The following is a 25,140-nucleotide window of genomic DNA, read 5'->3' as shown; positions in this document are numbered from 1 at the left end:
AGTCATGTCACCGTCACCTCAAAGACATTCGGCCCCGTGATGGATCCCTTATTAGAAATTTTTACTTATAAACATTCAATACAGTTATTATTGACATCCTTTTTTTTTTTTTTTTTGCTTTATACAAATGAGAGTGTTTCTGTTAAAAAACAATTACAAAAAAAAAAAAAAGCTCACGCAGTCTTAGTGTGGGAGTTGCTTATTAGCACTTTGCCCACAGGTATTTGAGGTGAGATGATTAGCCCCTAGCAGCCTGATTTTAGGATGTGAACAACAAATGTGATTACATTTGCTTTGTTCCACCACAACCCTGATGGATCTCTCCGTACAGAAGTGTCATAACTGCACGGAAACATTCGTCTGGGTTTTAAAAAATATTCTCTATTGCTCCTTTTGGGCAGGGAAAGAGTTAGCTAATTACGCTTTGTTTAATAAATGTACTATTTTGTTCTCTTCTTGCGACAAACAAAAGCTGTCATTTGGGGAAATATACCATATGCTGCCAATTGGTCTAAGAACTCGTTATATCTGCCGTGCAGAGTAGCAGCGAGTGCTCTTTAACAATTGCTCCTTCTCTGAAGAAAATCTGGACGGATTTCAGTGCAGCAGTGTGCAGCTCTGTCCTCGGTGGGAGCGAGCTGTTGACGTTTTGAAAACCAGCTAACACAAGCAGTGGTGTCTGTGCATGCCTGGACGTTTCCTCTCCCGGTTTCTGCCTTTATTTCTCTTTGGATGCTTCGGAGCCTGAGCAAATGAATGCTCAGTCAGCGCTGGGTTAGGCTACAGCAAATTTAAAAATCAGCACTAGCTCAGCTCCAACCTCCCAGCCACGCACCATCAGACACGTATTTCATCATCATGTGAACCCAATACTCAAACACCCACAGCACTTAAAAAAAATAAATTGAGCTCTTTGCCATTTTTTCTTGTCAAATCCAAGAAGGCAAGCCTCAAAACCTGACCTGAAACCCAGTAGAGGGGGAGAGCAGCAGTCACTCGTTACGGCCTCCCCCAGCGGAGGAGGCGCTCGGTGCTCTCTCTCATGCCCCGGTGGGTTTGCTGATACATCTGTGCCAGCGAGATAAAAGACAGGAATAACTACCTTCTTCCAGATAGATAAACTCTTTAACACTCACTCCTCTCCTCCTCCCCACTTCCTAATTTTATTGGAGCCACCTTGGATCATTCATTTACTCTCTGGCTCGGCTCCTTGGTGATTTCAGTGAGGACTTCTTGCTCGAAGGCTGCAGAGAGGACGTGAGCTATAATTTTCCCTTTCTGTGAACCTCTGTGTTACAGAAAAAAAATGTGAACCCTCCTGCCCATAGGTAATGAGGATTAAACACAAAATTCACAGATTTCTTTTTCGTTTCTGTGAGGTAAATGAGAGAGACTCGCTTGGGAAGGCCTGTGGAGCCGCCCTAACACTGAATTATCTCCCAGCAATGACTGTGGCACGTCTTCACGTGTGCTCAGCAGAGGTGATTTTGCATTTAGTGGCTTTGAAACCCTTGGTGTGGTGTTGGCTGTAGTGGGAACGGCCTTGAAGCTCTGTCTGGTGCTGTGTGTCCAGATCTGACCCCAGTCCTCTGGTCGGGACCCGTCCTCGTGCCTCCGCTTGGGTCATCTGCTGCCTCTTCTGTGTGCAAGCTCCTTCAGCGTGTGGTGTTTTTTGTGCCTTGTGCTCGTTTTGGGACTTCACGTCCCAAAGAGCCGTGTGCTGGTCCTCCTCATCTGCATGAGGCTCGTGGTGGAGGCACAATGGCGCTCGTGTGAGGGTAGGCCCCTAGGAGAGAGTGGAGGCCAGCAAGCTGCAGCTGAGGAATCAAGAGGGAAACAAGAAATACGTCGTCTAGTCAAATATTCAGAATTACAGGTGTGGGGCATTTCAACAAAACAATACCTTTGGGGTTGGGGGTGGGAGGAGGGTGGAGGAATGTCAAACTGTTTAGTTTCTGTCCCAAATCCCTTGTGTCCAGGTCAGGATCTGCTTTATTTCCACTGTTGCTGATAGATGTCCCTTCAGCCTGTTCTCGAAGACCATTGTTGGTGGAGATTTGTAGCTTCCCAGTGTCTGACTATCCTCACGGCTAGACAGTCTCTCCTGATGCCTAACCCAAGCCTCCCGTGCTGCCTGCTGAGGCAATCCCTTCAGGTTCCTACATCAGCAGGGAGCGGGACAAGATTATCGCTGCCTGCTAGCAGCCTGACATCTCTGAAACCTGTTATCACGTCTCGTTCTCTCACCCCAATCCCTCCTCCCTTGTCCTCTGGCTAAACAAGGCCTCTTCTTGTAGCCTTTTCTCCAGGGGTCGCACTCCGTAACCCTTTTATCACTCCTGCCAGTGGCTGGCAGGGAGCAGCTGGAGGCAGGGCCCAGGACTGGGTGCGGGGCTGGGCACGGAGAGGAGCAGGACAGCCTGACATGAGATGCTCCTCCTGGGGTATCTCCAAACATACTCGCCTCTGGGTGCCAAGTCCTGCACTGTTCTTGATGCCTTTTTTCTGTGTGGCTCTAGGCCCCGAGACCCTCCTCCTGTACCGCTCCGTTTTGTACTTACACATCTTCCTTCTTCGGCGTGGTGCTTTGCACCTGCCTGTATTGAATCTGTCATTCGCTTCGGATAGGTTCTCTAATTTATTAAGATTTTATTCTAATTGTAATCCCTGAAAATGCTCATAGCACTCCCTACTGATTTGTAATTGTAATCCTTATTCTAATTTACAAGTTATTAATGGAAATACTGAATAGAGCAAAACCCCCGGCAGAGCCCTTGTGTGTCTTTTCAGGCTGACATTTAATTTACTCACTATTCCTTGAGTGCAGATTTGGAACATTTGTATATCCACCTACGATAATATATTATACATAAATCGTATTCACCTGCTTTGCGTATAAAACTGTCACATGCATCCATCCAAAGTTTTCCTCCTTCCAACGTGCAACTTCTGTATTTTCCCCCTAGTCACTATGCTACCAACTCTGCTGAAGAAGAAAATTACATTGATTAGACTTAATTTGCTCTTGACAAGTCTGTGTTTTCTGTTTTCTTATGACTTTATCATGTGGGAGTGGATGCAGCTGCAGGGTTGCAGGGAGCTGGAAATGGCGCTGCTCCTGCTGGGCCGCACGCTCGTCCCCTCTCCCTCCTGCTCCGTGATAAATCAACACCTACCAGAAGTATTTACAAGTGGCTTGAATAATCTGTCTGAGTTGGTATCAAAGCCAGGCTGTTTGGTCTATGATACCTCAGATCTGTCTCTTTCCCCGTTTTGTTTGAAGTTAGATAATGCTCGCCCTTCGCCCATCCTCTGAGAGCTTCTAGGAGGTATTTGCGAATGGTTTGGAGGCTGCTCTGGCTACATCCCTGCTCCCTCCTTACTCCAGGCCTGCGCTTAATTAGGGCCAACTGAGCTGAACGCATCCGACTTCCATTAATGAATTTCTTCTTTACCATCTGAACGTCTGTCTGTCAGCAAGCGAACGTGGTGCTGGCCCTTTCCACATCACCTGTGGTTCTGAGCAGAGGGCAGGGGCTCGGCACACCAGGTACAGCTGAGGAGCAGCCTGCCCTTTGCAGCACCATCCCTCTCCAAAAGGATCAAGGTAAACGTCTCACGGAGTGTGTGTGGTTTTGATAAGCTGTCTCGTATGCACACATGCAAAAACAGAGTGAGAAAACAGGAGAGATTACAATGGACAAAGGCTTGGATATTCTCCTGGGATGTAGCTCAGGGTTATATTTAGTCTAAGCTCGTAGTACCATCTAGTATTGTAACTTCAACTCCAAGAACCTGTTCTCCATTGCTGTATTCTGTCGGGCTTTTATCGCTTCATCTGAGACTTTCAGGTTGTGTGTCTCTCTCAGGCTAAATTTATTCTAATAGCGTCAGCCAAACCAATTCAACCATTTCCAAGAAAAACTAGGGAGAGGAGGAAGGAGAGGAGGAATGTTGTTTTGCCCACATTAAAACGGGGAAAGAAAAGAAACCTTCCAGCTTCTTGGTTGAGAGCTGTGGTGCCATCACGCTCAGGAGCAGGATCTATGGTTACAAGGCTCGGAGACATCTGCGTGTTCTCAGCAGACCTGTCTCTGATTCCAGACACTCCGTTTTCCCAAGTTTTTTTCCTCACATCCATCAGCATCTCACAGCCTCTGGTGCAGTGCTGGTGCCCTCGTTGCTCCCATGGATGTGTGAGCAGAGTGTGCCTGCACAGCCCCAGCTTTGCCCAGGGAAACTTTTCCTCGGGAATGAAGGCAGCGGTGTGCAGAGAGGTAAGAAACTACCAGGGTGGGAGGGAGATGCAGGCTGCTTGGCCAAACGTGTTGGTGCTGGATTAGGTGGGCAGAGGGACGGAGTTAGACTAATTACTGCAACCAGCTTGTTGGGTCACCCCATGGTTTCCTTCATCGTGTGGGCACCTGGCTGGCCACATGTGGCACAACTTGCAGCCCCTTGGCCTCTTGCTTGTTGCTTTCAACATACCTTGTTCCATTTTAACCCTGTGCTTCAGAAAAATCTGCTTGCAGCCACTTCAGGCTGGGCTCCTAGAACGGAGAGGGCTGTTTTCACTTTAGTCTGTCTACATAAATACTGCTGTCTGGCACGTGTCTGGTATAAAATGAGAATAAAGTCACTGCGCACGCTAAGAGAAGTGAGTGAAGATAAGCTAGCTTAATGTGTGACCCATCTAGATAATACGCTTTGTAATTCAGATGCCTGTTAGTAGCTCCGTCTTCAGAGCAGCGTCTGGATAGCTGCTGTGGATAAAGCCCGTGAAGAACAGCACCACCTGCCCCGTGCATCAGCAGAGGCAGGAGTCCTGCAGACTTCAGCAGCCCGGAGGCACGCAATCACAGCATGTCGTTGGGTTGTTCAGGGTGCCTCGATTTTGGCAATTCGTGATGGCTGTGTGCTTCGTTTTGCAACGTGAGCAATGCCCCTTGGTTACTTTCCTTTCTGTCAAGTTGCACAGAATTGCTTGCAAAATAGTGTAAATAGTGACGCAGAGGTGGAATAGGGAGAGTTGGGTGCAAGAAGGACTTCCAGAGGTGGTGTTCGAACACTTTGAGGGTTGCCACCTTCCACTTGAAGTAGCAAGAAGTGTGACAGAGAGCAGCCAGCTCCAGGCCACTTCCCTGTCCCTTCTGGCATCCCACTGAACTGCGTGGGTGCTCCCCCAGGATCAGCACCAAGCGAAGGAGCACGCCGAGAGCCTGCCCTGAAGGCCACAGAGGACTCAGTGGCACACAGGCCACACAGATTTCCGCAGCTCAGCCCGCGCTCGCTCCTCTCCATCTGACAGCACCGTGAAGAAGTTTCCAGAGAAAAGCTTGGCCCCGGTTTGCAGCTCGGTGCGGGGCTGTACCGGCTGACGGGGACAAGTCGGAAACCCTGGCAAGATAGCAGGCATCCTCAGGAAGCAAACCCTATCAGAAAAGCACTGATGTCATTGGCAAACAAAACAACCGAGCGCTGGAAAAACAAACTGTTTTGCAGCCTTGTTGATCTTGCCTCGAATTAGAAGCTCTGCGCAGCCTTTACTCTTTGGCCCAGTCTCACGGCTTATTTACAGGACGGCACCGCAGCCATGGTTTTGCTACTCCTGCCAGTCCGATCCCTTTGATTTTAGTTTTTTTTTTTAGATTTATTTATCCAAGGGAGGGTGGGAAGAGTGTCCCAGCGCTGCAGCCAGTTTTGGAAAGATGCCCGGTGTCCCTGTGGGCATCGGGTGCTGACAGGGTTGATGTCCTGTGGGCTTTGCTCCTCCTCACCAAAAAGGGGATCAGAGCGAGCCCCACGGCTGGGGGTGCCTTGTCCCTTTGCCTCCCCGATGTCCCTGTGGCTGCAGCAGGAGGCAGCGAGGGGGTTAAGCCATGCTCCAGCCTGACAATAATAGCAGGAAAAGCACATTTCTTCCTTGCACCTGCGATGGGCTTTCTGCCGTCCCTGGTAGTCACATCGGATCTTCCTCTCGTTAGAGGCTGAGCAGCTCTAGCAGCCAGCTGTTCCCCTTGCTCTGCTCCTACCTGGCTCCTCGCACGGTCCAGGGCAGGGGGAGGATGGAAAATCAGCTTTTTAGGTCAGCACTCAAAAATAAACCACAAAGCCTTCCCTCCCCTCCGGCAGGGAAGGGTCCTGCTCCTCCCCGCCTGCTTGCTGGCTCCGATACCCGGAGCGCTCACTGAGAATTTGGAGTCCTGTCCTAGCAAGGGAGACTCCTCAAATATTTTCGGCGCAGAGTTTTATTCCTCTGTTTTTAAAGGGTGTGTAGCGCTGCCTGCGTGAAAAGGGAAGAGATTCATTAAGCTCCAGAGACAAACCGGTTTCAATGCTAAGCAGGCTCGCAGGCTGCAAAGCCACTTCTGCAGCCTTGCAGGTTACCGGCTAAATCGTGGCTCTGCATTTAAAACGTGCATGATTTTCTGCCTTAAAACACTGCTTTTCCACGCCGTGGGCTGCCCTGGTGCTCTCCAGGGGCTCTCCACACGCCTGGAGCCGCGCAGGGGGCTGGCCCCAGCGGCCCCAGGGCATCCAGCAGACAGGGCGTGAGCAAAAAGGGGATGGGGATAAAGCTGGAGAGCTGCAGTGTGGCTGCAGTACGTGGAGCACTGCGCCACAGAAACTGGTTTAGGTACTAAGGCAACCCATCGGCTTCTGTGGGTAGGCAGCCCGAGAGGTTTAGCCCTAATAAATGCGCAGCAGCCATCCCGGTAGTTGCTCCATCCAAATTATTGTTAATAGCAGTGAAGAGGGCTCTCCCTTACCTCTTGCCCAAGAAAAGCATTAGAGCTTGTTGAAAAAACACGCTTGTTTTTCGTGATCTTTGCAGAGATGATCTCCTTTTGGGTGGCTGCTAACGCTGGGCTCCTGTCCCTCAGGTGGACCTGCTGCTCTGAAGGACACACACCACTCACCAGGCGTGCCAGATGAAGTCCCTACGCAGCAAAAATCCTCTGGAGTGGTTTATGTTTTACATAACAAGTCTATTTCTGCTTGTTTTACTTCTCATTTGTGCACCTTTTTTTTTCTGGTAGTGCAGTTCAAGCCCGGAGGAGTATCTCCAGGTCAGTCCCTTGCTGTGCACAACCTGCAGAATAGACGAACACCTCCCAGGCATTTTAAAACTACAGAATGGTTTTTCTGTAATCGCCATAACAAGCTGCGAGGGGGGCACGGACAATAGAGGTTGTTTCTGGCGAGCTGATGCATTTTGCTGAAGCTCCACTGGAGTCCTGAACTGAGGACTGTCACCGGAGAGAAAAATCTTGGATTGGGAATCACTGAGACACAACAGACACGGGCACCTTAGGTTGATTTCAGTCGTTTTTCTCAGGGAAAGCCTGCTGTAAAAATAGAGCACGCTCGAAACTTTAGGCTTCGTGTCATTCCAGTTGGGAATTACTGGTTTCCAGCAGGTCAGCCTAGGCCAAATAGAAAATAATCTGTAAAATAGACCGTTTAAGGTATTGCATGACATTACCTGGGTTTCTCATGTGGTCGCATAATGACTTTTTGTTCTCATGCATACATTGTCCTTCATGTGAACATTTCTTCTTAATTGGAATATGCAGAGCTGCTGGGAGAGGCGGCTTGCCTTCTAACCCGTCCCCTCCTCCTGGCTTACAGAGCACGCCAGAGGAAAGCTGGTTTTGAAGCAGACACCTGAGTCAAACGGTGGGTTTACCTCTGGTGCAAGGGTTCGGGCGAGATGGGAAAGCTGCAATGAGCGCTGGATCCCACCAGCTGATGAAGGATGCCTTCCCGTGCTTAAAGCAGTTTGTTTGTGTGATTTTTTTTTCTTCCAGTGATGGGTCCTGCTGGAGGGAGCTCTCTGATGGCGCAGCTGTGAGCGAAAGCAGCGCAATATGTTCAGTGTGGAGGACCTCCTGATTTCCCATGGATACAAATTGGCTAGAAACCCCCCTGCTTCCTACGAGGACAGATACGATGGATACCGGCGTGAAACCGTGTGTACCAGGCCTGCTCAGAGGCCGCTGAACGGGTTCGAAGCAGACTCGAGAGCTTACAGCAAGAAGCCTCTGGTGAAAACCAACTCGAGCAGCACCGAGAGCAGCCATGGGAGCCACGGGAGGCGAGCGGGTCCTGGTTACCACCATGGCCTTCAGGGTTTGTCCACTTTTCATACTTCAGAAGGGGGGTAAGTTTCAGCATCATGCCATGGCTTTGCTTTCTCTTCCTTTGGGGTTCCGGGCGGGTAACTGAGCATGTCCCTAACCCGTGACACCGTCTTCCTGTGATCCTTTCCTGCTAGTGACCATTTCCATGCCCACAGGTCCACATCTGCTCGCCTCCTGCTCGGAGAGGCCCCTGAGGGTACCGGGGTGGTGGGAAGTGGCCACCCGAGGGGAAATGCCATTTGCTCATATGGTCTGTCACATAAAGGCCTTGCTGAGGGGCTGGGGAAAGCTCAGTCCAAGCGCAATAAAAATAAAAAAGAGAGGCAGAAGCTCTTCCTTTTGTAAGTAAGTAGTTTTAAAAAAAAGAGCCCATCTTCTTCTGCCACATACATGGCCTGGTTTTGTGGTGGGTTCACCCACCTGGTGGGTTCCTCCACGCACAGGGCACTTTCTGGTTTTCCGAAGGCTGCTCTCGTGGAGTAAACAGGCGAAGGTGCCCGTGTGTTTCTGTTCAAAGCAGCTCACAGCCAGTGGAAGCTCTGGCCGCCGCTCCATACCCCGTGCCTGCACAGCCGCGGGGTGCTCACCGCCGAGTACGTGCGCGGCGGGGCCGGGGCAGGCCGGGCAGGAAGAGCTGTGTGTATACAGCACGGCTCGGGCATTGTTCCGTGGCTATTTGAGTGCTCCCGATCAACAAAGGAAAGGGGCGAGAGCAGAACTGGAAGCCAGCCCAGCTGTGACGGGGGTGCTTCGTGAGGAAAAGCCCCTTCCTCTGGCGGAACGGGCTTGAAACTGAAAGCAGGACGCAAGGCTCTCGCCTCGGGACCTCGTCCTCCAACAAAGACCTTCAGTAACGTGGCAAAGGCGTGTGTCCCAACTCATGCTCAGAGTGCTGGGTGTAGAAGAGCTGATGAGCCTCCAAGCACCCCAGAAATATGGGGTGTTGTCCAGCTTTTGTGAGGTCAGGAGGTGCTGCTATTGTCTCCACACATTGGGATTGTTCCGCTGTTCTGCTGACGTGCTTTGCTCCACCCTGGTGTTCTTCAGGCAGGTTTTGGGGGAGCATAACCTCCATGTGGTGGTGGGAGTGATGTCCTGGCTGTCCTGGTTTAGCCGAGCATCAGGAGGCCACGCGGGAAAGGTTTGGAAGAGGCTGTGAGGCAAAGAAAACGAGGAGGCTGCCCCTACGGGTAGAGACGGGACCGTTTGCAGAACTCCTGCGTCTCATCTGAGCGTGGAGGAGATGCACTTCGCTTCCTTGCTTGTGTGGAACTATGCTGGTAGCTAGCCAATTTAGAGATAAGCAGATAGCATCATTAATGAGATCACCTGCTGCAAAACTTAGACAACTGTGCTGGTGTTGCAACGTGGATGAGATGCTGTGAGGATAGGAGCCCAAAATAGAACAGAAGTTGCCAGTTGTCCAGAACAGAGCTCTGAATTTTTTCCACCTTGCTGCCAAAATCCTGGAAATAAGTTCTTCACAGTGCCTCCCTGCAGGGCACAAAGTCTGTCCTGGTGAAAAAATCTCATGCACCCTGGGCAGCTGGGTGCCTAATGCCTTCTGTTTACCCACTAGGAGCCAAAAAAACAAGGACTGAAACTGCCATGCTGTTGTTAGATGGCCCTACAATGGCCTCATTCTGCAGGGTTTTGCCTTCATGCCCTGTGCCATGCTCCTTTACTTCTGGTGGGTCCTGCTCCAGCCTCTGGGCAGCTTCGTCCTGCTGTGGTGAGAGCAGCAGCTGGGTGAGATGTGGTCGTGCAGCCAGCACAGGGTGGGCTGATGGCCTCCTTTCTTGCAGAGGCCCAAGATTCGTAGAGAGCCAGCAAGAGTTTATGCTTTTAGAATGCTTTATTAGCTTAATTTTATATAGATTCAGCTCAAAGCACTTTATGACAGCAGTCGTGATGTCTGTTAGAAGCAGTCCTTGTAGAAAAAGTTCCCAATGATTAAATCTTCCTCTTGGTGCGTGGAACCCCTCTGTCCCTGGCTGCCACCAGAGAGCCAGCTGTGAAGCTCCCTGTGGCCAGAAGCACATTTCTTCGTGCACCACCGTGGCTGCAGCCCAGAGCAAAGCAGACTTGTGCACTGGGAGCAGCATGGTCAGGGAGTGGTAAAAGGTACCGTGAGAGCTCTTCGTTGATGACATGTCCTGGATGCAAAGACCACAGCACGAGTGGCATTCACCATCCCGACCTGTGGCACTGCTGAGGCAGCATTTTGAACTTGAGGCGACTTTGGGATGCTTCCCCTTTCCACCGCTTCATTAGATCACCCAGCAGTGTCATAGATCCCCTAAATCCTCAGGAGCAGAGGTGTCCTCAGGCTGTGCTAGGCTGGAGGCCCGTCAGGAGGCTGTGGAGCATCCCCTTGCCCTGCGCAGTGCGGTGCCATCCTCTCCAGAGGCTTACAGGGCCCGGGAAGCAGGCTGTGTGTAACCATCCCCAGCTCCTTGGGTCAGGCATTGGAGAGAATGAGATTCTCTGCCTCGTGAATGAATAGACCATAGGAAAGATCAGCTTTAAAATGCCCTAAATACCACCTTTTAAACGTCTTTTCTGCACTCATGCTGCAGTGGTGGTCACGTGGTGGTTTGTATCGTGCTTAGAAATTTATTACGGAGCCTAGCTGTTAATCTTTTCCTCTTTAGAAATAAATTAAATCTTTCAAATAGCTTTAATAAATGGAGGAACATCCCTTCTGTAACTGAAGTTGCCCTAACTTAGACCAAATTTACTTCAATGAATATCCGAGCTTGGGTTTTGTTTGTCTTTAAAAAAGCAAACTAACCCAAACTGTTCTTTTAGTGGTTTCCTAGGAAAGGGTTGAGTAATGCTTCCTTCCCTATTCCCAATTTCCCATTAAATCCTTTAAACAGGCAGCCCACTTCGTTCCTGTACTGTTAGCTGCAGTTGTTGCAAATCGCAGCATTATTGTCCCCCATACCTCCTTCCCCCAGTGTTCTCATAGTTAGGTTGATAAGAACTTGTTTGCACTTTATATTCAATGTTTCATTTTGTTTTGTTTCCTGTTTGTTTGTTTGTTTTTAACTCTGAATTAACCCTTGCAATAATTATGATAGATTCGCCATCTCCGGAAATTTAAAGATCCAGACTTTAGATGCTTTTCTAGAAGACCTGCTGCCAGTGAAGCAGAAACCATTTCAGGGAGTTGTGTTGGCCTGCATTGAACAGGATGTCAAGCCAGATAATCGTAACAGTCTCTTCTGATCTCGGAATCTATGACTCTGTACTTTCTGGGATTTTTTTTATAGTCCCTTTAATGATGAATGGTGAAATCACACCAGGTATTTTGTGTTCCTAGCAGATCTGACAGAACAGAAAGAGCAAGCTGCCCATCCCCTCGTGATCAATTTCAGAAGAAGGCAGCTTTTGTTCAGCTGCATGTTTTTACACGCTGAAATGCATAGAAATGTTTGTTGTTACTGCAATCAACTTTCCAGTATAGGAGGCGTCCTGTTATATCTCATTGATTAATTAAGACATTTATTACTTCGTGGGGCTCAGCAACTGAACTGTGCTTTGTGCTTCAGAAGCAAAACGCTTTGCTCAGATGTTAAGTCTTAATTCGGTTGAGTTAATGTGAACAAGATGCTCCTTATCCCAGCTTAGTTTTAAACTTGTGTAGTCAGACCATGAAGATAATCTACACAAAAGAAAATTACTGTGGAGATGGATGATGCGATTCTCATTCTGAATTTTAAATTATATTATCTTTTCACAAACTACTACTCAAATAGGGCACTTTTAGTAGAAGAATGAGCTAGATGACAGTGTTTATATACCTTGAGGTTGAGGGAAGAGGAAGAAATTCTTGGGTTCTCTCTACATCCTTGTCCTATTTATGTCAATTTTGATTTTTCATTCTAGTCGTATGCTGGTGGCAGCTACGGAGTGTAATAGCAGCTACACTGTTGGACACCTTAGGCACAAGGATAGCAGGACATGGTTCAAGTAGAAGCTTAATTATTTATATGCAAGGATACCAATTTTGTTCAGCAGTAATATACAAAATAGTTTGCAGTCTGTTCAGAACACATGAAAAAAATGTTCTGTTCATGGAAACCTCTGTTCTGAATCTCTAATTTGCAATAAAATGTGTGTTGTGTTTCGTATTTCAGTAATGGATTGTTGAAGGTCACCCCTCTTTTGTTCAAAACTAAAAAAGTTATACTTCTTTTGGTGTGTTTTAGGTTTAAAGAGTGGTTCCACCTTACTCAGAGCTGTGCTAATACGTCACCATGGTTGTGGCACGTATCATTTCATCCAAAGCCCTTTAAAGAGATTTGTTCCCTCAGAAAGATGAACGAGAATCAGTGCAGGAGATGACGTGTTTAATTTCAGCTCTTGCACTAGGATGCAAATCGTGCTTCTTACAGAATGTATCTTAAGAAATAGCCCTCTACCTGTTCTCCCTATCCTCTACTTTTTAGTTTTAGATTCCTATTAAACTTGTTTATCTCTATAGTCCCCTTAAAGTTTCTAGGTTTTGGTGTAACAGAGTGCAGAAATAAACTCAACGTAATTATTTCTGTCTGCCAGTTGAGGAGGGCTGGACGTGTTCACAGAGCGTGTAACCGTGTGCATTCGTGTCTCTTTCTAACAGCTTTGCACAGCTAACAACATGCCAGCAGAGCATCAGTTCCTTCGCCATTCCTCTGCTCGTGCTAACGACTGACTTAAATCCTCTCACTAAAATCATAAAGTGTCATGGTTGAAAATAATTACAGAAACCCCATTGGCATAACTCAGCATTCGACCTAACGGGATCACCCATGAGGGAAAGAAGGGGCGGCTGTGGAAACGTGCCTGTGACACTGCCTTTCTTTTTCAGGACTTATGACAGGCCTCAACTAGCGTGGCCTTCCCAGCCCAAGGCTGACAAGGACCTGGCCTACTGGCGGCGGCGAGGACAAGACTTCAGCGTGCTGCAGGGCTACTCCCAGAAAGGAGGAGTGGAAATGCAAGGGTTGGCGGCAGCCCACGGGGTGCCCCGGCACCCCAAGGACGCTCAGCTGAAGGCAGGGCTTGGAGCAGAGTATGTCAGGAGAGGTGGCCTGCCGGAGAACTGCGAGGCGCCCGGCGACTGCAGCTGGCAAGGTTTGAGGCTGGAAAGCTGGAACCAGCCGAAAAAAGTTGGAAGGCAAATGTCGGACGGCGAGAGGGAGAAACTGCTCCAGGAGCTGTATGCACTGACCCTGCGAGACGATGTGCTGAGTGCCCACAGCAAGGGGAAATCGCAGTCCCTGCCCAGAGTCCTGTCTCCAGACAGCATGAGGTGCGTGGAGATGCCCTCCCTGACCAACAGCAACAGCTCCCTCAGCACAAGTAAAGCCCCGTCCTACCCCCAAAGCAGGCCGGCTGTGGAATCGGCCAAACACCACGAAACGGGGAGCCATTTCCTGCCCCTGGTGAAACCCAAGTATGGGAGGCCTCTGCTGCCTCCCTCCTACGAACTGCAGCGGCAGAGCAGGGCACCCGCTGACACCGCTGGCTTTCAGGACCACCACCAGAAGGACGACCCCACTCCCTACTTAGCCAAAGCACACGAGCCGAGGCCAGACGCCTGCGTTCAAGACTCGGGTTTGGAGCCCCCGGTCTATGTACCTCCCCCATCCTACAAATCCCCTCCCCACCACGCCGTGACTCCACATTCCCCCAGCGAAGTGCCTACCAATGCCACGCATGCCAGCAGCAGCCCGCAGGACGCGGCGGAGCGGCTTGTCACCTGCCAGCGACCGCCTGCGAATAGCGTTGAAAGAGGGGGCGACCCCTGCAGAGACAGCCACCCTCCTCACGGGAAGCAGAGCCACCCGAGACGCCCCGCTGAGCACCTGCGTTCTGTGCAGTACATCCCCTTCGACGACCCTCGGATACGGCACATTAAAATCGCCACCCCTCCCGAAGGGCTGCAGGACAGCACCAAGCACGGTGAAAACGCGCGGAGTCCCAGTGCTGGCACGTTGCAGGAGCGAGATCTCGACGCGCAGTACCACAGTGCCTTTCTGGATGCAGCACACTCCCCGGGTTCTGCAAAGGGAGAAAGAAATTCTGACAGCTCCACTCCCAGCTGCAGGTGGTTGGCGCCGTCCATCCGCGATCAGGACCATTGTGCCTTGCTGGACCAAAGAGACAGTTGTAGCTCAACTAATCACAGCCCCCGTAACGACGCCGGCACAGAGTACACAAGAGGCAGGCTTCCTGCAAGGAGCTCACATATGGACAGCACCTGCGAGACCGTTACAAAAGTGAAGAAGTTTGAACCTGGAACTGGGATGCAGAGCAAAAAGAGTTCAAAGAAAAAAATGAATGAAACTATATTTTGTTTGGTCTCCATCCCAGTTAAATCAGAGTCAAATCTGCCAGATACAGATAGGAACAACAACATAACCCAGAGCCCTGATAAGAACGGGTTTGATAACAATGGGGCTTTGCAAGAACAAAGTCTCTTAAGTATGTCTTCGACGGACTTGGAGTTACAGGCGCTTACAGGAAGCATGACCAATAAAAATGAGTTACAAAAACAAGAGCTGTGGAGACCAGAAGAGTTCAAACAAATGAATGACCTCAGATTTATTCAGCCTGCAAAACACAGAGAGCTCAAATACTCTGGCTCCTGGCCAGGTGATCAGTACAAAGACCAGCAGACACAGACCAGTTTTTCCGAAGAACCTCAGAGCCCGGAGGTTTGCCGTGGTACAAAGCCTGGGCAGCCCGACAGCACCAGGCTGCTGTCTCCGAAGCAGCTGGGATGTGCAGCATCCACCACAAGGTCAAAACAATCAGGGTCGCCCTCTGACGAGAGAGGCTGCAGGCAGAGCTCTTACGGCATGAAGGGCCAGACGTACCTCAGCCAGTCCAGCAACAGCGCCTTTTCCAGGACTGCCACCTCCATCCTGCAGGCCTCCTCGCCAAAGGGCCACCAGAGCCAGCCCCTGCACGCCCAGGAGAGGGAGAATGGCCTTCTTCCCAAGGCCGATGTGGTTAAGGGAGAAGCAGGCGCTCCCTGCAACAGTAAGGAGCTGTTTGGGCAGTTCCTTCTGAAGCCCGTCAGTCGCCGCCCCTGGGACGCGATAAGCGAGCTGGAGAGTTTCAACAAGGAGCTGCAGGGGCAGGAGGAGAGCACGAGCAGTGAAGAAGACTTGGAAAGCGCTGCGGCTTCTCCGCTGGCACATGCCCTTCCGCAGAGAAGGGCGTCCAGGAATGAGAACCAGGAGCCAAAACGTGGTGGGAGGTTGGAAACGGGTGTGCCAGAGGTGCCCGTGTTGAAGTCAGGGAGAGTTAAAAGCAAGTCTGAAAGTTGGAGCGTGGGGACCGAGCACGGTGGTGAGCCGGGCTGCGTTGGCTCTCAACGCTCTTCGCAGCCAGGAGGGAGCAGTGAAGGAGTCAGGCCAGCAGATGGAAGCCTGATAACAGAAATGAGGGCAGAGGAAGCCAAGAGCAGAGCAAACAAGCAGCCCGTTCGCGCGGGACCTATCAAGAGATTCTTGTCCAGCAGCCCAAGCAGTTGCTACCATGGCAATCCTTTCAATAATCCCCTTTTACAGGAGATGAGCGAAGACCAAAATTACTTGGACTTCGTGAAACTCAGCAAAGGGGCAGCTCCTCAAAACGATCCAGTATTAGAGAGAGGCTCAGTGGTACGGTTGTCCTTAACGAAGAGGAGCCAAGGGCGCTCTGAGCCGGATTTGAGGTCAGTGGGACTTGATGTAGCCCCAGGACCTGGTGCTAACAATTGTGATCACTCTTCAAATGCGAACGCAGTGGAAATCCCCGTGAATGAGTCCTTGCAGGCAAGAGCTGCAAGAATTTTAGGCATAGAGATAGCAGTGGAGTCTCTCCTTCCTGATGACCACAGTGGGCCCCATCCAGGCGCGAGCCCTGTGAACGGTGCCCAGGACTTTGAGTCAACAGCGGAGAGCACAGAAAGTGGCAAAGAAGGAAAAAAAGATGATTCTTATGAAGGCAGGCGCAAGTGTGGCTGGACAGAGAGCGCGCTCTTTGTTGGAGAGAGGAACCGAGAGAGGTACCTTGATGAATGCCAGGCCACGCACCGCGAAGGCGGCCCTAAAACGTTGGTGAGGGAGCAAGCGTTTGAACAACCTGCGAGTCCCAGCCAAAACGAAGACCAAAACTCGGTGCCCAAGCCATTGTCTCAGCATTCGGAGAAGAGAGTGAGGAGCACCTCAAAAGTGATCGAGACGCTCCAAGGCAAGCTCACGTCTCCCCCGAGCCGGACTGCCATGGAGCGCTTGGTGCGCATGAAGGAAGTAGACTCCGTGTCCCGGATGCGGCGCCTGAGCATTAAAAGCGCGGACTCGGGAGAGGAGGTGGACGAGGAGAAGCTGTCGAGGGCACCAGAGGAGAGAGGAAGCAAAGTGGCGAACTCCGGAGCTGTGTCCAAGCGTGTCATCTCCCTCGGCGAAAACGGCTATTTAGCTGGAGTGGACAAGAAGAAGATGGACAGAGATTTTTCTTTAGGTAAGACCCTCGTGTTGGAGAGCCAAGGGGGAGCTGCTTTATGTAAGCTCTGCCTGTGCCCACGTAACGAGGCTCAAATAGCAACAGGCTGTAGGTGGTACTATCCCCATCTGGCTGCCACCCCCTGCAGAAGAGGTAAGGAGGGAGCCTATTTTAGGACAAGTTGCTGTAAAGCCAACTTGTGACACTGAAGCTCATTCACAACGACGGGCGCGCTCCCTGCGGTCTGCTCTCTGTCGAATTGTTTCAGGGAGCTGCCAGCTTCAACCAGCGGGGTTCAAAGACAGCCACTCTTGTGCCAGTGCTTGGGAACGTGTGGTGAGTTACTCGCAGCCTCTCCCTGAGTACGCGTTTTTTCCCTCTCTGATACTTCAGTAGACACATGCCATATCAGAGCTCAAGAGAAACTAAAAATAAAATCTGATGTTCCTCTGGGAAGCCTCTGGGAAAAGGCTGCATTAAGGGGCCTGGAAAATTCTCTCTCATGAATATTTTCCAGATCATATGTTGAGAATAGCTGTTACTCCCGGGTCAAATGGAAAGTTGTCTTTTTCAGTGAACACCTTTTTTTTTTTCTTTTTTTCTGATGTTCCTCATCTCTCAAGAGCATATAAACTTGTGTAGTCTGTATGCATCCCCAGAGCAGCACGAGCTGTTCTCTCTCCAAAGCAGTTTTCATATGGCATCGGATGGAGTGAGCAACTGAAAACCAGTCATTGCCATAGATCTGCATAAAGGGACAAATGTCCCGGGCCACCTGTCTGCTACATGAAATGAATTGGAGTGAGCAAGTGTATGGTGCGAAAATTGTTCAATTACTGTTACTCTCCTCCTCCGTTCTTCCATCCCGTTTGCAACAGCTGACACTCTGCCTTGAAATTTGCCCAGGTTGTTCATTAAACCCCATCAATGCAAATCTGTTCACAGTTTTCCAGTACAGAGGGACTGGAACTAAACTGAGCATACTTCAAAGTGCAAGTATTTCTTTCTTTCTGACAAAAAAATGTGTTTTTATGAGTTCTGAGTATTGACTCCTGCAGTCTTGCAGCCTTTTCCTCCGTGTCTTTCTCCTTATCCCTCAGCTCTGCAGCTCTTTCTGCCCTGAACTGTATTCTCTAGACCCAATTTTCCAAGTGGGTTCCTTCAGCTTCCTCATACCCATCAGGGCGAGCACGCCCCACACGCCTCCCATACGCTTTCCTCCCGGGGGGTTTCTGCCGGCGTGAAGAAAATAACTCTTGTGGTGACATGACTTCAGGGATGTACCAAAACAGATTGTGTGTGTTTTATTGGAATCTTTGAGTTATTCTGCAGTAAATGAGGTCTAATTTTATCCTTCCTGCTGACAATGCCAGGCGTGCATTCTGCAGCGTGCTCCCATTGCAGCAGTTCCCTCGCAGCTGCAACAGCCACGAGGTGTTTATCTGACCTGAGTGAGGCAGGACTGAAGATTTCTGTGTAGAAAATCACGGATTTTTTAGCCTGATGTTTGTCCTAGCTAACTCCTGCTCCAACAGTCATCTCAGAGTAAGACCTCTCCTGAAACTCAGTGCAAGAAGCTGATCTTGCAATCTGATCTCCAAATGTTCCCAAATGCCCTCGATGTCTTTTCTCCTTTGCTGTTTGAAGACTGCTTCTGTGAGGCTAATGATCTGGCTTTGTGTCTGTAGAGAGTATTTCAAGTTAGCTTAACCAAATGTTGAATAAATGTTTGTGCAGCAGTGCAGGAGTTCCAGTATTTGCCCCTCAGATACAGTCTGAGGCAGCCAAGAGTCTTCCTGGCAGTCTGGGCCTTTTGTGGCCTTGGTTTAGATGCTGAAGATCTGGGTAAGCTATCAGGGAATAAATTGGGCCACGCAGTTCCAAATCTTGTGGCCTGATTTCCTCTCCCCCAAAGGCAGCACCTCCGTGTTGTGGTGAGCCCTCACAGCGTGAACGTGTGTGAAAATGGGGCCACAGAGGCCTTAGGAAAATCAGACTTCTGAAATGTGAATCCATTTTTATCCTTAGGTCAACCTCATGCGGAGCAGTTGAGAAGTTGTGGATGTTCTTGTAGGTTAGGTGGGAAAAAACACTTGCAATTGAAAAAGTATCGCTGCTTTGGAGACATCCTCTTGCACCATCAATGCCTGAAGCTTAGAAAGATGCTTCAAGCATTGTCCTGGAGTGCACTGGCCCTCGTACACTATTTTCCCCTTGAGTTTTTTTTTTTTTTTGCATTCATGTGGTGGCTGTCCTTGAAGGCTGGAAATACCAGAAGAGGCTTCATAGTGATAAGCACTTCGGAAAACAGAGGTAGTGCTGGCACAGCACAGGCTCCTTTCTTAGCTGGCCTAGCAATTTGGGGAGAGAAGGCAAGAAAAACAATCACAGATCCCTCCCCGGGAATCCACCCACTAGGGCCATACCCAGAAGCTTCTTCTTAGCCTTGGCGTGGGTCTGGGTGCTACAGATGGACACTTGCACCTAAAGCAGAAATCCCCCTCTGAGGATTTTTATGCCTGTTGGAATGAAAACATTCCCTCACACCAACATAAAAGATAGAAGAGCATCCTTGGGCATTCAGAGAAGAAATGCAAAGTGAGGCGTGTCCTGTGACCTGAGGAGAGGTAGGCTAAAAGCCAAGACCAGTGTTAGTGAACCAGTTCTCACTTCAGTGAGTAACATTCAAACCGTGAGCTGCGGACTGAAGCAGGTCGGTCTGACCACAGGGATGTAACAGCAGTGCTTTCTGCTACACCACTGAATGAACCTTGGGCTGGGGACACACAATCAAAAGAAAAGATCTTGATGAAAAGAGCTTGCAGCATCTCCCTGTCCTGAGTCTTCAATACAAGGGGGGCAAATCTTATGTCCTTCCCTCTCGAAGCACCTGAAAAACAGACGTAATCATTTAGCAGTCAGTGAGCTTGCTCCAACCTACCCAAGGCTTCCCAAGTTTTATCTCGATGCATTTGATCTGAGTTGCTCCCAGGTTACACCGGTGCAAATACAGAATTTGGGTCAGGAATGTAGTAGTTTTAGCTTCCCTTTTTATATTAAAATTAGGAAAAAGATGATGTATTTCCATGGCTTGCTGTACCTATCAGTTTTAAATAAGATTCACAGTACCTTACTGATGGCGTTTTCTTCTCTTTTTCAGACACGTATGACCCCACCAAAGTTGAAAAGGTGTGAGATGAACTGAGAGGAGAACAGAGGTTCCTGCTCTACTAAGAATGTTTCACTGATTTTTATTTTTTTTTGCTGGGTGCTTTTTGTATGTTTTTGTTCTTTGATGCTTGGAAGTTGCCTCCATTCGTGGTGTTCATGGTGTACTGGTAATGCCTTTACCACTGGCACTAGGAATTAGCTATTTGTGTCTGAAACTGTTGCGGAGACCGCAGAAAAGTCTGACTTCTACATTGGGACCATCTGGCTTTGTAGCATTAAGACTTAATGCCTACAGTTGGCAAAGCGTTTTTGTCTGAGCAGCATTTCAGTCTTCAGCAGGGATGATGAAGTGCATAAAGCGAGGCTTTTGAGCTTTCTCTTTGGTGTAAATGTAAACGTGGGAGATTAGTGAAATGATTTTGAAAAGAATGTGAATTTATAAGCTAAACTTCTCAGTCTCTATAGTCTAAACTTTGTTTAACTTAAGGGATTTTTGGCCATAAGTAGAAAGTGCTGCTGCACAAAGCGGGGGAAGGAATGTGAGACAATGGGAGCGAAGGCTGATTGTGAAATTATTTCTGACTTCCAGAGTTTGAATTTACTCGGATTAAATACTTACTTGCCACCTAGAGAGAAGAAAAGCAAAAACCCCAAAGCTTCTAAAAGATGAAGACTTTTGTAGTACAATGTACAGAACGTGTAATTATAGTAGCTGGCAACTAGTGTTTCAGACCAATGCAACGTATACCACTGGCTGTTTTGCACTCAGTATTACCTATTTTTGTTTTGCTGTTTAGAAATTCTTTATATGAAAGAATAGTAGCTGGTTTAAAATAGCCCATTTTAACAAAGTAACTATATTTCTTGTTACAGAATACTATCTATTTTTCTACGATGTAAACAATTGCTAACAAGTGGCAAGTATAAAGAAGTATTATTATTATTATTATTATATTTTAAGAAGACTTATCCGTCTGAGTGAAGGTGACCCAAGCAGATTTCACTTGTGTATCTTAATGCACACCGTATTGCCACAGATCCAGTAGTGCTCCCTTATTTTGTTGGGAAAAGAGCCATCCATGTATGTATGTGTGTATGTACTACAGGGTTAATTTCTGTTTTTTCCCCGCTCAACCCTTGGATCGCTCTGCTTGGAGCAACTTTCTGAAGCGCAGCTGAGAACCGTCTGGGCTGGTGTTGCTGCCATAACATTCCAGTGACTGTGATTACCAAAAAAAAAGAGTTTGGATCTTCATCCCAGTGTCCTTGAGCAGCTCAGATGAAATACCTGGTTTCTTTCTTTCACTTAACTTCTTTTTGCACATTGTGGTTTTGGATTGGGCCAGTGTATGAAAATAAATAAACCCGGGTTCAGTTCTTCCCTGCAGCTCACTGATGGTGCCGGGGAGGAGTTCAGATGTCTTCTTTGAGGCATTCAAATACATGGCTTTAATGTATTTTATCTGCACACACAAATGCATGACCTACAGAGTTTATAATAAAGCCTATGCATTCTGCTCTTTGAGACTGAATTAGCCTGCATAGGATCTGTGTCTTTAAAGCCTTTATGTCCACTCCTGTGCAGTTTTTGTAAGTACCTGGACACTAACATTCTTCAGGTGACTTGTTCATGTACATCACTGGTCTATTCTACTATCCTTTTTTTTTTGTTTGTTTTTAGCATAATTTTATTTTCTAAAATCTGATTTCTTGAAATATGTTTTCCTAAGTCTGTACTTTGGAAAGAACACTCATCCTGTGTTTTGGCAGAAAGAACTTCTTGTCTGTAACACGATTCTGTTACATATGGACTATTTAAAGCTTGTTTGAAAAGAAACTGTGGTGTATAATTTATTTTATTAACTCTTGTGCATGCTGTCTAGCAATGCTTGTTGACAAGCTGTTCCTACCATCCTTATTATACTCACCTTTGTTTCAAAATAATCGTCTATCTCCATCTAGCACATTTGGGGGCTGGTAAGTGGCTGCAAAACATGTTTCCCACTGCTAATTCCATCCATAAAGAGCTACTTCCTAAAAAGAATTGCTCCAGTTCTTACCATCCCACTTACTAGCAAAGCTGAGATGCCTGGCAATAACTTGAGGGATTTAATTTACCCTGGATTTCTGGAGAACTGTAAATGTCACATATCTCTGGTCCTGCTACCTTCAGTTCATGTCTGTGTGGAACATGAAGTTTTTGTGCTTTTTTTCCCCTTTCTGATGGGGAGGGGTTACTTGCTTCTTCACCGTCTGTTTCACCACTCATGTCAAGTAATTGCTTTTCCAAAACATGTGAACAGCCAAAATATTTTTATTATTTAAAAAAAAAAAAAAAAGCAACAGGAAGAATTGGTTTTACAGGCCAACAATGAGAAATTAAAACTTAAAACATTAATAAGCTTTATTTTGCAGCAATGTGGCTGACCAATGGATGGAAGACTAGAGTTAGTACTGCTTTAAACATGGTGTGCTAGTCTAACCACACTAGATATTCCTACTGTGACATAGGAATGACTATGATTTAGTGTTTCTATGGCACCTGTGCCATATCAGCTATCTGAACGGGCTTGGGGGATGATACCATAGGTGAACACCTTTCCAGAAGCCCTTTGCCAGTTGCAAATAGTCAAAAGAAAGCTCCTTCTGCACCAGATGCAGTTAAAAAATAGTTAATGGTGATTTTCAGTGCCTGTTTCAATAAAGCTGTCATGGCAACAGCTGTCACTGGCAATGGCCAGGGCAGGAGCTCAGGGCTGAGTGGATGCAGAGGAGGAGGAGGAGGATGTGGAGCCTGTTCCTAGGGTAAAAAAACAATTTATGTGGTTAGTGAGATAACAGCACCTGGTGGCTGCGCTACAGTACCAGTGCTGGTGCCAGGGAGGGACATGGTGAACCCGCAGCCTGAGGTCTCATCTTCTGCCTGGGAAAGAAGAGTCACACCAGTCTCCAGCATTGCTCGCAGCTGCTGACCAAGAAAAGCCAGTCCCTTCGGGTTTGGAGCAGAGAGGTGCGAAGCGAGAAGGTATTCGGGAACTCCCTGATGGGAATGTCATTTTTGGAAGGTGAGAGTGCTCCCTCGTGTGGTTCCCCTGAGCACGAGTCAGGAGTTGGTCTGCGGGAAGAGCCACGGTTCCCTGATCCCACCCCAGTCCTTGCTAGAGGCATTTTGAACTAGACAAAAGAGTGCAATGAGAAATGCTCCTGTCTCTGAAATCCCACTGTCATCACTGACAAATAGGGTGGGACGAGAGAGGCAAAGGAGGGAAATCCCTTCGCATGACTCACAATCACTGGTAGCCCAGCAGTAGGCCTGAACAAGCACCACTTGTCAGCTACTGACTCAAAAAAGCTTTCCTTAGGCATAGGAAAGACTTGTGTTTCGTGCCACAGATTAGTCTTTACTGCAAACAACTGCAAACTGCATCAAACCCATCGAGTTCCCTTGTCTCCGCTCCTGATGGAGCACGTAAAAATGAAAGGCTGGTGGGAGCTTCTATACACTGAAACAGCCAACAACTGCTGGGAAATAAAATAAAATAAAATAAAATAAAATGAAATAAAGGACAATATGTGCTTAAAGTGGTCAAGTAATACAATTAATCTGTCAAGTGGGCACCCTTTTAAAATAGCCAGTCCCATTGAGCTTATTTATATAAATATTTGAGTTTAGTGAAATATTTCTGTTTAATATCATAAATCAGTATTAATATCTTGGGTCAATACTCTGTTGCCTTTAGCACACAGCCAGCCAGCTGAATGTTAGTTTTACAATAGTGGACTTTCTGGGCTGGTTAAAGTGTTGATATTTTCTTCACTGCCCCTTTTCAAAAGAAAAGCAATTGGGAGAAAAGTACAAGTGAGATGTTCTTGCATTTTAAGTAGCAGTTCTTGCAATTGCAAGGTAGGCATTTTGTCCAAGCTCACAATCTGATTACGCAAGTGTATCTGAGAAGCACATCTTTACTTGACAGGAGCCATCAGATGAAATAAATGAACTTTTTAATTGTTGGCCTTTTGAATTTTTCCTGTAAAGCTGTCCTTTTGCAGGACACTGATATTTTCTTGGTTAAGGATCAAACACCCCCCTAATTTCATGCCCCGGGCAATAAGCCACGATGCTGCAGTCCTAATTTACTGGAGTGAGATTTACTTACAGGTGTAGACCACAGAGTTTAAACTTGTATTCTTCTGCACAGTCCCAGTAAAGAATGAAGCTGGAGATTTCATGAGATGATTATGCCATTGAATCCCTTAGAAAAGTTGGGAAATTGTGACTTCATGTTTTCATTCAAACTTGCATGAAAAAGTGTTCACTCTGCCTCCCCCTGGGAGCTAAACGAAAGCTGTTTACCATCAACTCTATTTTTAAAGGAAAAAATGTTTGAAACAAAGAAAAAGGGAAATCCTGATATCAATAGCAAAGCCCCAAACCACAATGCTACCTCCCACCCATGCTGAAAAATATGTTTGCAATATGGCTTGCAGAGCTGCTCAGCAGGGAGAGGGTGAAGGGAACTTAAGTTAGAACTGACTGACACATGGCTGAGATTAGAAATAAAAATGAAGTTTCCCAGCCAGGAGAAACCACAATAACATACAGATTATAAAACGAAGGAGGAACTTTCCACCGCGAGCAGCAGCAATCTCAGCCTTCCTTCCAGAGCTGGACTGGCAGAGAAAATAATCAGAACTATTCCAAAAGCTGTTCCTAACCTGTAAGGAAAGCAGGCAGAGTATCCTCGTGCCTTTTTCCTTACACACTGCGGATAACTCTCCATACTGACTTTCAAGCTGCTGTGGCCTATCTCCAAAACTAATACCAGCTCATTTCCACAGCTTTCTGCTCTAGGTAGCCCAAGGGCAGGGAGCTGGAGGGATAAAGAGAAAACGGAGGCAAGCAGTTTCAATAGTGTTTATATTATGTCAGCAGATGAATGCATTTTAAGAATTTTCTTTGTATTTTTTTTTTTCTGCACAATGCAAATACCGTGCTTCTGTGCTTACCTGTAAACTGGAGGGGTGCTGCTGTCCCACAGGAGACATTCTCCAAATAAAGATTTTGCATGGATATGCTCCTCTGTGATGTTGATGTTGTTACAGAGCAAAACCAAGCGTGTGCTCTGATGTCTGCATCGCCTTGAGAGAGATAAATGTATTGGTGAAGTGATAAAAGGCTGCAGGTATTCTCCAGGGGGCTGCTACTTCCCTACATTAAAACCTGACATTGTGGCTGGCTTGTTACATCAGCAGGTACAGAAATTGTCATTAACTTTCACACATTTACTTGCAAAAAAAATTGCTTTCCACATCCACACTTGCTCAGATCTTCATAAAC

The 25,140-nt window shown here is 47.8% G+C and overlaps 1 protein-coding gene across 5 annotated transcripts in view; it reads left to right on the top strand.

The window, feature by feature from the left end:
• JCAD (junctional cadherin 5 associated) overlaps window positions 1-23,324 on the top strand; it is a 52,131-nt gene extending 28,807 nt beyond the window's left edge. For 3 of the 5 annotated variants that reach the window (XM_068673623.1, XM_068673622.1, XM_068673625.1), the window contains exons 2-4: window positions 7,812-8,164; window positions 13,003-16,649; window positions 19,792-23,324. In XM_068673623.1, the coding sequence (XP_068529724.1) occupies window positions 7,872-8,164; window positions 13,003-16,649; window positions 19,792-19,826 (3,975 nt within the window). In that variant the 5' untranslated portion in view covers window positions 7,812-7,871 and the 3' untranslated portion in view covers window positions 19,827-23,324. Of the gene's footprint in view, window positions 1-7,547; window positions 7,681-7,811; window positions 8,165-13,002; window positions 16,650-19,791 lie in introns of those variants that run through there. The other 2 variants (XM_068673626.1, XM_068673627.1) reach the window with 2 other exon arrangements.
• The last annotated feature ends 1,816 nt before the right edge of the window (window positions 23,325-25,140 follow it).

The sequence above is a fragment of the Anas acuta genome, chromosome 2, assembly GCF_963932015.1.
Source record: "Anas acuta chromosome 2, bAnaAcu1.1, whole genome shotgun sequence".
Taxonomy (NCBI): domain Eukaryota; kingdom Metazoa; phylum Chordata; class Aves; order Anseriformes; family Anatidae; genus Anas; species Anas acuta.
The sequence above is the reverse complement of the archived record's forward strand: the minus strand, read 5'-3'. Positions and strand labels throughout refer to the sequence as shown.